The sequence below is a fragment of the Gopherus evgoodei genome, chromosome 2 (genome assembly GCF_007399415.2).
Source record: "Gopherus evgoodei ecotype Sinaloan lineage chromosome 2, rGopEvg1_v1.p, whole genome shotgun sequence".
Lineage (NCBI taxonomy): Eukaryota > Metazoa > Chordata > Testudines > Testudinidae > Gopherus > Gopherus evgoodei.
The window spans coordinates 157,352,978-157,365,948 of NC_044323.1; the positions used below are offsets into that span (position 1 = coordinate 157,352,978).

The window sequence follows — 12,971 nt, forward strand, 5'->3', positions numbered from 1 at the left end:
ACCCTATCCAAATGAAATGGCAGCAAGAGACTAGGGAGGCAGAATGCAATCTCTATAGAGGAGGATGGACAAGCCATACATCTAGTGAAAGGGGCAGAAACAGAGGCCTGTCCCAAGAGAGACCCTCATCCAGAGCTGAGGCAAACATGTCAAGCTTTTCAGGGAAGGGGACCGTCTCGCTGTGTGCGCGCTTCACCGTAATAAACAATACGAAATAATGCCAGCTGCTTTCCTGGGCTTGTTTAATGTGGGTGAAGAGTGAGGCCTTAAAATAACTAATAGCTCCTGCATCCTGCCAGGGACTGGGTAGTTTACTCTAAGACAGGCGAGATGATAGGCAAAACCTGAATGCTGCTCTGTGGTAGGTGACTTATTGTCTCTCTGTAATAAATGACTCCATCGGGGATCTCCATGGAGAATGTTAAATGTTAGGCCCAGTGAACATGGCAGACTCTAGACAACATCACATTGTAGAGCAACGAACAGGGCCAGAGATGGAGCGTATAGGTCCTTGGAAGACCACTGAGATTAAACAACTGTCATCTAAGCAGGAGGCCCAGACCACTCACCTCCTGGCATAGAGCGGCTCCTGGCCCCTGGCAATCCAAACATTGTAATTCCTATGCAAAGCTTTTGAGGGAGCCGGCCAAAGCTGCACAATGCTCCTATGTTAATGTAGCCAAAGAGCCTGCAAAGAAGCTTTTTCCCCAGCCTCCCCTTACCTGGCAGCAGTTCTACAGGACTGGGAGGCATTACTGCACTCCCTGAGGATCCAGTTCCTCCTTCAGGGGCTTGCCCATGCAGCCACTTCTTCCCTGGTGTCTTCAAGAATCCACTTGACAGGCCAACTATCCTCTCCCATCCCATTTCTCCAGCCAGCCAGCCTGCCCCTTTGTGCTTTCAGGGGAAGGCTGAGTTGCTGTTCTCCTCCTTTGGTATGTTGAGGCTGCCAAAGTAGTTCCACCAGCCTACCTTTGGGGTGAGTGGTCTGGCAGAGATGCCACTAACCTCATGGCCTTTGGGATCTTCTGGTTCTCGTCATGCTCTAAACTGGCGGCTGAGCCATGATGCCTCCAGGCAATGATTTCCTGCCATTGTAGACCGCATTGTAGGCCTTCAGGTTGATGGGGATCCTCCCTCCCTCATGTCCTAGCACTGGTCAGAAGGGCCTAATTCTTCAGGGATGGGGGTGGAGGGTATTGGTGTCATTTCTCTCCCACCACTTTAAATTCACAGCTAGCTTAGCAATCCACCTTCACAAGTCACTGCTTTGGTTCTTTTAGTTTAGTTTCCTGTGCAGCTGCCAAGCTAGCATACAAGAGCCCAGGACAGCTGCAACCATCTAACACTGTCCTTCCCAGTCGCCCAGCTCTATTGATGCGGCACCAATAGGCCAGCGTGAAACAAGATATTTTCCTTTAGCAGGGGCCACGGGTATTTAGAATAGAAAAGACTCTTATGTGGGACCAGGGTGCATTATATCCATGAACATAAAGCAATACTGTGGGGAACAGGGGTTAGCTGTGTGCGCACAGGGCATTGCTAACAAGGTTAACAAGACACTGTGTTGCAACAGCAGCAATGGTACAGACCGTTCCTTCTCTACCTGAAACGCATTCCCAGCTTTACGCTTTCACGTAGATGGGCATAAAGTGGGTTTTTTTTACTTCACCCCTTGCAGCTGCAGCCAATGTTGGGTTCTTAGCCAGGAGGAACAAGTCTTGGGACTACTAGTGAGGGCAATGCTCAGTGGGGAATAATCCTGCATGGGTCCACGAGGGAAACAGTCTGGATGAGACCTAATAGGGGTTTTGCATTGCGTTCTTCTGAATTATATATTTACAATTAATGTTGGGTTCATGGGGATACAATTAATCCGCTATGCTCAGTGCCCTCTTTATCTGCAGATCTTCAAGCACTCCCCAAACGGTATTACAGTAGCAAGATCAGGGCCCCACAGTGCTGTCCATACCCATAGTAAGAGACAGTCCCTGACCCTGAAGACCTTACAATTTTAGTAGGAAAGACAGATCAAAGCAGGGAAGAGAGAATGTTATCTGCATTTTACAGGTGAGGCACTAAGACAGAGGGAGATTGTGACTTGCTCAAGGTCAAACAAGAAGTTGGTGGCAGAGCCAGAAACTGAATCTAGATCCTTTGAGATCCAAATGAGGGCTATAGGTGTTAGACCATCCTGCCTCTTAAACCACTAAGTCCCATAACGGCCCTGTGAGGTTAAATATAACAATATAGGTTTTAGATAAGCTGAGCACAGAAAAGCTAAGTGGCTTGCCCATAGTTACACAGAGGCAGAGCTGGGAATAGGTGGAGGGATGAGATCTTCAGAGCCGTTCAGGGGATTTAATGACAAATCTTCCATTAATTTTAAATCCTGTGAACTGCTTTGATAATCACAGCTCAGGAATCCTGGGTCCTAGACTCCAGCTCTAACCAACAGAGATGCTCCCCTCCTTGTCTAGTTCTCAGCAGACAGTACTTCACAATTTCTGGGTACAGCATGCCACCCTTTCAGACAATGTTACTGAACCATGTTCTACCCTTGGGGAGTTGAGGACTTGAGGATCTGGCTCTAAAATAATGTCGGAGGCATTTAACGAGTTTGTTTCTGACAGGAGAACTTTTGCTTCTAAACATTCCCTCCTGTTGTTATCTTCTGGGTTTTCCAAATCCTGGCCTCGCCAGGGTCCAAATCCCATTTTCCAGCTGACAGCATCTCTGCCTCCCACCAGGCCAGCCTGGCTGTTAATTCTCTATCTCTGGTATTAGTCATGCAACAGCATTCTGGTCTCATGCTGGAGCATTCTGCTGTCCCTCCCTGATGCACAGATGTTGCAAGGCAGACATGATTTATTTGCTGGGCACCCATTCTAACGTGGCACAGTGTATCTGCCCATCCCAACTGATCGAAGGGATGAATTCATAAACTGGATGGGTCAGGCTGGGTGGAGACATGGATGTAGAGTTGGACTACAGCAAAGTGGAATTTAAACATATCAAAAAACAAGGAGAGATGTGCTTTAACCACATTTAACTGTGACCCATGCTCAGCACATAGGACTCTGAGTCAGACTCCTGGGTTCTACTCCCAGCTGTGGGAAGGAAATGTCATCTCCTGCCTTAGAGCCTCTGATTTCTATTCTCTGTAACTGTCGTGTGGCCTTTGGCGAGTCATTTAACCTCAGTTAAATTGTGCCTCTGTTTCCCTATCTATACAGTGCAGAAAATACCTCCCAGGCTAGTTGTGAAGATTTAACTAGTTAAAAGGCCATAGAGTGCTTTTTGCAGATGCAAAGTGCTTAGTATTCTCTCATAAGACAGACATTTGATTGTCTCAGATACCCCAGCGGCTCCAGTACATCCACAAAAGGAGGATGCACCATTTTTTAAAATCTCTATTAGCAACAATTCCAGCTCATTTTATATAGACTGCTACAACTTTGCTCTATTTAAATTGCATGGATTAAAGCCCAAGAGAGTTAGCTAAGGATGGTGTGGTACAACACCCATGTTATGAGGGCTGACTGCATACTTTGTGTACAAATATATACACTTTCTCCAGAGTTCAACTGACTTAGGACAATACAAAATCCCAGCAGCAAGTCAAACAATGAGATCATGTACCCTTGTAAGGGCAACTTGCTGATAACTGGTTAATGAAGATCCCAATCTCTGACCAGGTTGAAAAGCCCTAGCAAGCCTCCTAATGTAGGAATGAACGTGATAATACATTTACAGATAAAGCTGTGAAACCAGAATGTCTGTGAATATTGTTAGATCTACTTTGCTACTATTTCCTCCTTTTTAAAATGGGGGGGGGGCTTTAAAAAAAAGTTTTCCTCTTGCTAAATGGGCACAGATTCTCCTTTCACTTCATGTACAGTAACTTATGTTTTTCTTGCTTCCTGCCTCCCTGCACAACTGTGGCTCATCAGGTCAGGGAGCCTGCTACCCCTATGAAAAAGGAATTCCAGTCCAGCTCATTAAACTGGAAGTGGCTCCAGGCTAATTTTTTGTGCAGAAAGGCTGATGAATTGCAAAACTCAGTTTGTGCAAATGTTAGCCCAGCTCCAGGAGATCTCTATATGTCAGGTGGCCCATGGCTGAATTAGCACAGAAGCAAGGCCTTCCCACAATGTAGTCCAGAACACTAACCACTTAGTTACAGAGTTTGTTCCCAAGAGTAGTGGTGTCGGCTCAGTCTTCGAAGGCTGGGGCTAAGGTTTTCAAATGTGACTGGTGATTCTGGCTGCCAAGCTTGGGAGCTCTTAAAGGGGCAGCGGGGGGGGGGGAGAAGCTATGTTTTTATACTGTGTTGAGCACCCACCCTCTGAAAATCAGGCCCCTTTAAGGTGGTTCAAGTTTGGCAGCCAAAATCACTGGTCCCTTTTGGAAATCTTGACCCAGGATTCAAACCTGGGTCTCCCCTATGGTGCTGCAGATCATTAATCACTGGCTTACCTGGTTTATGACGTGAATGAATATGCTCCAAAATGATAAATGTGGGGAGTTATGAGAGCTCTCTATCTCCCTTCAGAATAAGTATTTCCTAGCCTGATGGCCTCTAAATAATTTGCTTTGAGGGGAGCACTCATTCCAAATACTGATGGAAATGTGCATGCATTGACAAAAAACTCTGATGCTGTCTCCCATGCTATAGTCTGCCTCATACACACCTGCCCCTCACTCCAGTGGGAGTTACGGGATTTGGATCTAATTTGCATATCAAAATACACCGGTGGGGTCTATCTTTTCGGCAGTGACCTGTGCTTGGACATTCTTCCTAAGAGGAGCAGCCGCGCACCTGCCATTGGAATCAAATGACCCATTTCTCTCTTTCTCCCTAGGAAACTTGGTACTGGCACGGAGACGTCAGTGCCAATGATGTTATTATGAGTGGCGTGAAGTGTTCTGGGACAGAGATGTCCCTGGCGCACTGCCGGCATGATGGCGCCCAGGTGTCGTGCCCCAGAGGCGGTGGCCGCTTTGCTGCGGGAGTTTCCTGCTCAGAAAGTGAGTTGCTTAGATTTTCTTCTTCCAGTACTCGGGACACCTAGAAAAGTGATACTGATCATGGAGATTTCCCTTCCAAAGGGCTTCTCTTGGGATGCTGGGAGGAAACAGGGAGGCTCATACCACTCATTGGGCCATCTTTCTATTTTAACACATTGGCAAATGTTAGGATCAACTGACTGTCTGTCCGAATAATAGAGTTAAATGTCCAAAAAGCAGAGGTAGGAACGTAGCTTTTTATTTGGCATTCAGTTCATGGATTTTCTTCTTTCTTCCTCTCGTACCCCTTCTCCATCTTCTCCAACCTTTGGCTTTCCACCTTATATTTGGAACAGCCTCTGGTTTCCCACATGCCCTGCCTCTCCTCCTCCAGACTCAGGTATTTGCCACTGCTTCCTGCACTGACCTTCTCACCAGCCACATCTCTGCACTTTCTCAAGCCTGAGCCAGCTGCCTGGTGTATTGCAGTTTATATTGAAAACCTTGGTTTCAAACAGCACAGATTGTGGCTTTGTCCTGCCCCCGCTAGGAGTGCCTAGTGGGGCAGCTATGGCAATGGCTGCAATTGGGATATGACTAGAGTGGCAAACCATCGCTTTGGTGTGGGTAGGTCTAAAGACACTTTCCTTTCCCCACTGTCAGCTGCCCCAGATCTGGTGCTCAGTGCTGAAATTGTGGAGCAAACCTCCTACTTGGAGGACCGCCCGATGTTCTTGCTGCAGTGTGCACTTGAGGAGAACTGTCTGGCCACCTCGGCTGCCAACACATCCATTTCCACTGGCTACAGGCGGCTCCTGCGCTTCTCCTCCCAGATCCACAACAACGGGCAGGCTGACTTCCGCCCCAAGAACGGCCGCCACGCCTGGATTTGGCACGACTGTCACAGGTGAGTGCTTAGGTTCCTCTGCATTTGTTACTAATCAAAATGCAAGCAGCAAAGACCCAGTCCACTCTGCTGCCCCCTATTGGTCATGAAAGTAATTAGGGGGGCCATTTCCTCATGGACATGAGTCCATCCATATCTTAAAGCCACTAGCCCAAATAGCACTAAATGGCCTCTTCTAGATGTTTGCACTGTTATTGTTGTGTTACACGCCACAGCCACTCAGGCTTCATGGAGACAGCTGGGATAGAACTCAGATCCTTCTGCTTCAAAAGCACAGGCCTGGAGCACAGGAGTAAAGGAGAATCTCCTTAAGAGTATATGGCCTATATGAGACACTTGAGCAGCTATGATTCCAACAAATAGAAAATGCGCATACACAGTTTAATACAGTATAAAATCACTGATGAAGCCAGGTAGCAAAATTGATTGGAATCTTGGGGCTTGCTTTACTGAGAAATCATAGAATTCACTGAAGGGACACCAGAAGTAGCCTACCCTGAGATGTTCCTGGGTAAAATTCCTTACCTCCCCATGGACGATGCAAAGGGGTTGGAGATACAGAAACACTGATGGCTCCATAACCCTTAAACGAGCTCTCCACCTGATTGCCCTAAGCTAAAGGACAGGTGCCAAGAATCGTAGGAATGGAAGAAACCTCGAGAGGTCGTCTAGTCCAGTCTTCTGCACTCATGGCAGGACTAAATATTATCTAGACCATCCCTGACAGGTGCTTGTCTAACCTGCTCTTAAAAATCTCTAATGAGGGAGATTCCACAACCTCCCTAGGCAATTTATTCCAGTGCTTAACCACTCTGAAAGGACGATTTTCCTCATGTCCAACCTAAACCTCCCTTGCTGCAATTTAAGCCCATTGCTTCTTATCCTATCCTTGGAGGTTAACTAGAACCATTTCCCTCCCCTCCCCTTGTAATAACTTTTTATATACTTGAAAACTGTTATGTCCCCCCTCAGTCTTCCCTTCTCCAGACTAAACAAATTTTTTCAATCTTCCTTCAAAGGTCATGTTTTCTAGTCTTTTAATCATTTTTGTAGCTCTTCTCTGGACTTTCTCCAATTTGTCCACATCCTTCCTGAAATGTGGCAACCAGAACTGGACACACTACTCCAGTTGAGGCCATATCAGCCCAGAGTAGAGTGGAAGAATTACTACTTGTGTCTTGCTTACAACACTTCTGCAAATATATCCCAGAATGATGTTCGTGTTGTTTTTTTTTGGTTGCAAGTGTCACACTGTTGACTCATACTTAACTTGTGATCCACTATGACTCCCAGATCCCTTTATGTAGTACTCCTTCCTAGGCAATAATTTCCTATTGTATATGTTTGCAATTGATTTTCCTTCCTAAGTGGAGGACTTTTGCATTTTTCCTTATTGAATTTCATCCTGTTTATTTCAGACCATTTCTCCAGTTTGTCCAGATCATTTTGAATTTTAATCTTAATCTTATCCTACAAAGCACTTGAAACACTTCCCAGCTTGGTATCGTCCACAGATAACGAACCAAACTGGAGCTTGGACTGATCCCTGCAGGATCCCACTCATTATGCCCTTCCCAGCTTGACTGTGAACCACCGATGATTATTCTCTGGGAATGGTTTTCCAACTAGTTGCTCACCCACCTTATAGTAGCTCCATCTTGGTTGCATTTCCCTAGTTTGTTTATGAGAAGGTCATGCCAGACAGTATCAAAAGCCTTACTAAAATCAAGATACATCACATCTAATGCTTTTCTCCTGCTCCCATCCACAAGGCTTGTTACCTTGTCAGGGAAAGCTATTGGGTTGGTTTGACACAATTTGTTCTTGACAAATCCATGCTGACTGTTTTATGTATCACCTTCTTATCATCTAGGTGTTTACAAATTGCTTGCTTGATCATTTGCTCCATTATCTTTCTGGGTACAGAAGTTAAGCTGACTAGCCTGTAATTCCTCAGGCTGTCCTTATTACCTTTTTTATAGCTTGGCACTCTGCCCTTTTCCGGTCCTCTGGAATCTCACTCATCTTCCATGACTCTTTGAAGATAATTGCTGATATCTCCTCAGTCAGGCTCCCAGAAGCCTCAGCTCCCATTTCCTCTTCCCTGTGACGAGCTGGAGCCCTTCCTCCTGTATCTCCTTCCCATTTGACACCCTCAGTCAGCCAACGTGCTTTTAATGAACCAAGCTCCATCTTCTGGGCAGACTTTCATTAGAGTCAGGACATCTCCACCATGCTCCAGCTAGGTTGAAGGGGGCAGGGCCAGTTCCACAACTGCACAAACCAAGCTGAAAATAAACAGATCCTGCATGGCAGATCGAAAGGGAAACCAGCTTGAGATTTACCAATAGAGGGAAGAAACCTGCATCCCTTTTGCTGCAGCTTTCAGCACCCTCCTGAGGGACAGGTTTCTACTGTCTGCCAAACCACAAGGGAGCATTTATAGGGAGGGATCAGCAGAGAGGCTTAGGCAGCACAATACCTTCCAAAGGGACTGTTCTATCCCGCTGACCCACTCCACCAGCTTCCAGATCCTTTGTGGTCCTATATACTGGTTGCCTGCTCTGTTCCTCTCTGAGCCTTCAGTAGCTGGCCCTTTCGCAACGTGGCTATATTGAGAGTCCCTCTTACAGAGAGACTAGTACAATACTATGGCCCAACAGAACCCAAGCAATGAGAGCAGCTGTTCAAAAGGGACAAGGGTCTGTGTCTTTTGGAAGTGAGGAGAGGCTCAGGAAGAGGCCGCAGGCCATCTGTGTGCTTGAAATTGGATTCTGTTTACATGGAGGAATATGAACTATATTCCTCTTGCACCCTTCCAGTCTGTAAACACTAATATAAACACCAGTTGGAAGGATGCAGACATTTTAGGAACTGAGTCAGACCACAGGTTCTAAATTTTTTTGCAGCAGAGGCAGCCAAAATAGACTACTTCAAAATCAGTAGCTTGGCCACCACGGAATGCTTTTTTTTCTTTTCAGCCGTTTTAGTCCGGTACTGTAAGCCTCTGTTCAGCAGGCTTTTGAAACAGAAGCAGGACAAAAATGGGGAAAAGCCACTTAATGTCCAGGTGAAGGGAAACTTAAGAACATCTGGCAGCGATTTCAGTGATGGCAATTTTGGAAGGGGCGGGGTGAAGAAAAATCCTCTTTTCCTATAGGAGAAAAATGCCCTTTGTTGCTTCTGTAACCACATTTCAGTTAAATAAATACATGCATAGCTTGGTGTTGCAAATATCTGACAGACAATATCAGGTAGCACCATTTACTGAGAAGCCTGGATTTATTTTTACAGCCAGAAGGCTAGTTCTGCTTTCCGTTAAAGTCGAACCACTTTTTAAAAACTCTTCAGCAACATGTTTTGAATTAGGCTCTGTGCAATCGGCCCAATGCTGCAATCAGACTCTTGGGCACATCCCAAGTACTCCTGAAATCGGTGGGGCTTGGCACTGATCTGCTCGCAGGGATCAGATGGCAGGATTTGGGGCCTGTTTTGTTCAAGTGCTTATCACCATGGTATCTGAGAGCCTTATGTGGTAACTGTGCTAGCAACAACCATGTTCGAGCCACATCTCTACCACTGGTTCTAAGGAGAGGGGGACAAATTCTGATCTCAGTTACATCAGTGTAACTAAACCCTGACTGAGAAAAGCCCATGCTTAACTTTAAGCATGTACTTAAGTCTATCCGTATTCAGCAAAGCACTTATGCACAAGTCTTACTGACTTCAGTTGGACTTAAGTACATACTTAAAGTTAAGCAACTTGGTTGAATCACTGGTTTGATGCATAACAGTGTTCCCTAACACGAACAAACTATCCTCACTGGTTGAACCATCCTGACTACGATGACATGTAGAGCTGGAATCTGTCTGACAGCAGCGCAGACAGGGCCAAGCTGATTCTGTTAGTGCCTGGTTAAAATAATGAAATGGACTGTGTATGAACCTAGCTTTCCTGTTTGAGGCAGAGTGAAATGAGCTCAAAACTAACTTTACCCCATTATGCTGTTCATTTCCGGCCAATAAATTAATGTTCTGTACCCTCTGAACTAAGGTTTCTGTCTTTCTGAGATACGTTTATGGCCCCCATTACTCTGGTCTCTCCCTCTTTAATGCATTTATATTCACAACACCCTTGTGAGGTATGGCAGCATTCATCCCTGTTTTACAGGGAAGCTGAATTACACAGCCTAAGTGACTTGCTCAAGGTCCTACAAGATGTCTGTGGCAGAGCAGGGAATTAAACCCAGATGTCCCAAGTCCTAGGTTAACGCCCTAACCACTGGACCATCCGTCCTCTCTAGGGATTATGCTATGCTTTTAAGATGGCAGTAAGTTAACAGCTATCCTAATTAAAGACTACATTTCTTTGTGTGTCTCAGACATTATCACAGTATGGAGGTTTTCACACACTATGATCTGCTGAACCTCAATGGTACCAAGGTGGCCGAAGGACACAAAGCCAGTTTCTGTTTGGAAGACACTGAATGTGAATCAGGTACCCTCGCTATATCCACGTAGTGTGGGAAGTTTGTGCAGGGGATGTATTGGTGTTCTCAGGATCCAAAGACACAGCCATGTCCCTTAACAGGGAGGATCGCAAACTTGGTCATCCAAAAGCTGTGATTGTTCTTAAGGCTAAGGAAGCCAATGATTCCTAGTCTTTAAACCATGGAAAGAGTTGAAATCTATTGGTGCTTGCAGAAGGTTCCTAGTGCTATTACATTAAGAATGACAAGCTTCAAAAGTACTTAACTCATTAGATGCAGGGCTGTTCGGAAAATCTGGCCTTACTTTTCTGACTCCAATGACACAAGTACTTCCAAGCCACTGATCTGGGTGATCGGGTAGGAAAAACATGTGAATTATATAGACTTGTCCCCATCCCCTGCTACCTGTACCCACCCCTGTAGACTTCATAGCCTGGGGAATGTTACAGCTACAACATTTTGGATAAGACCTAAAGTCTCTTGAGGGAGTTAAAAGACCCCCTGGCACTTTCTACATGAGAAGTGCTAATCTGCTGTCCTGGATAAATTCCAACTCATGTATTTACATTCTGTTTTCCCGGAACTCCTCCCTCTAATTTCAAAAGGACACAGAATTCTTTACTTCCTGTCATGTAGCATTGCACCCTGCTGTTTCAAATACTGCTGCATTCCACCCCAGAAGTGGCTGCATTTCAGGGAGCTTCCTAGCCATAGAGTTGGGTTGAGAGTTCAATCCTTGAGGCGGTCATTTGGGGATTGGCCCTGCTTTAAGCAGGGGGTTGGACTAGATGATCTCCTGAGGTCCCTTCCAACCCTAATAATCTATGATTCTATGATACTCATGTACAGTTCATACACTGCTCTAGGATGGATGCACTATCGTAAGAGACAATATTCACCTTGGGAGCACTGTGCAGCCACTCTTCTGTTCACAGAGGAACTGCCTGCCTTATAGGGTATGTCTTCACTACCCGCCATATCAGCGGGTAGCAATTGATTACTCAGGTATTGATATATCGCGTCTCATCTAGACACGATATATTGATCCCTGAACGCGCTTATATCAATTCCGTAACTCCACCAACCCGAACGGAGTTGCGGAATCAACAGGGGGAGCCGTGGACATCGATCCCGCGCCATGAGGACGGTGAGTAATTCGATCTTAGATACTTCGACTTCAGCTACGTTATTCACGTAGCTGAAGTTGCATATCTAAGATCAATTTTCCCCCATATTGTAAACCAGCCCATAGTGAGGTTAGCAGAATACCCACCAAACCAGCTGGGATTGTTCTGACATGCACTATGTGTCCATACCTCTTTCCTCTGTAGATGTGGAGAAACAATATGAATGTGCTAATTTTGGGGAACAAGGAATCACAGTGGGATGCTGGGATGTCTATCGTCATGATATTGACTGCCAATGGATCGACATTACTGATATCGCACCAGGAGATTACCTCTTCCAGGTACGTGGGGACTGGGATGTGGGCAATGGAGGTGGCCACTTGTTTACTGGTATCTAGCAATAAATTGGTTACATACCTATCAATGTTAAGTGATTTTAAAAATAAGCTCAAGGTAGCATGGCCAGTCGCAATAGACAGATCATGAAAAGAGGTCTAGGTTGGATATTAGAAAAAACTATTTCACTAGGAGAGTGGTGAAGCACTTGAATGGGTTACCTAGGGAAGTGGTGGAATCTCCTTCCTTAAAGGTTTTTAAGGCCCAGTTTGACAAAGCTCTGGCTGATGACCTCTTAAGGTCTCTTCCAACCTTAATCTGTGATCTGTGCCATATTTTGAATACTATACAATTGTTCCAGCCTTCCTTCAGAAATGCTGTCAAGTACTTTTTGGACAAAGATTTAGGTGATTAAGTGTTTTACAAACCTGCATATAACCAGCATTGACTTTTTTTTTTTTTTTTAAATGAGTGAAAAGAATTCTGATCATTCTCATGCACTGTTTTCAGCTCTAACATTACAGCATGGGAAGCCACCAATGCTACTTTAATTGCCCAAGTGGACTGAAATTCAAACAGTGGAAAGGGTGAAAAATGTAAAACCTTACATGTATGTGAGAGCAGAGAGAAGGTTTTGTCTTGACAGCTGTCCTATTAAATACAAATAACTCTCCCCTTTGCCTGTAAGCTTTGAGGCAGGTCCAGTGTCTTCAGCTGGGAGTGAGAAGCATGTAGCTCTTTGGGTGCGACCAGCATGCAATCAAATGTGAAAAATCATCTTCCACATGAAACTGCTACATCACAAGAGATTTCCTTAGACACAATGAAACAAAGAATTTTAAAGGTTTTTACTAATACTGCTGGTCAGAAAATAAACTGAAAAGTAGTTTGGGGCTCCAAGGTTCTTCAGTAATACAAATATTTTCAAAAGCATGCATTTTTTTCCAGTCACATACCAGGACCCCACTGTGCCAGGTGCTGTACAGGGTGGATTTGATTTAAGTCACTAGTCAGGAAGAATATTTAATCATGGTTTTCTACATAAAAGTGCATTCTTGTTGGTTGTTCTAACCTTAATACATTTTCTTAGTGACAGATGTA

At 45.1% G+C, this 12,971-nt stretch overlaps 1 protein-coding gene across 1 annotated transcript in view; it reads left to right on the plus strand.

Annotated features, from left to right (window-relative positions):
- The window catches only part of LOXL2 (lysyl oxidase like 2), a 96,798-nt gene that overhangs the window by 81,986 nt on the left and 1,841 nt on the right, over nt 1–12,971 (plus strand). Inside the window, exons 9-12 of the mRNA XM_030552048.1 lie at nt 4,866–5,031; nt 5,674–5,917; nt 10,300–10,415; nt 11,739–11,875. Coding sequence (XP_030407908.1) covers nt 4,866–5,031; nt 5,674–5,917; nt 10,300–10,415; nt 11,739–11,875 — 663 coding nt within the window. The remainder of the gene's footprint in view (nt 1–4,865; nt 5,032–5,673; nt 5,918–10,299; nt 10,416–11,738; nt 11,876–12,971) is intronic.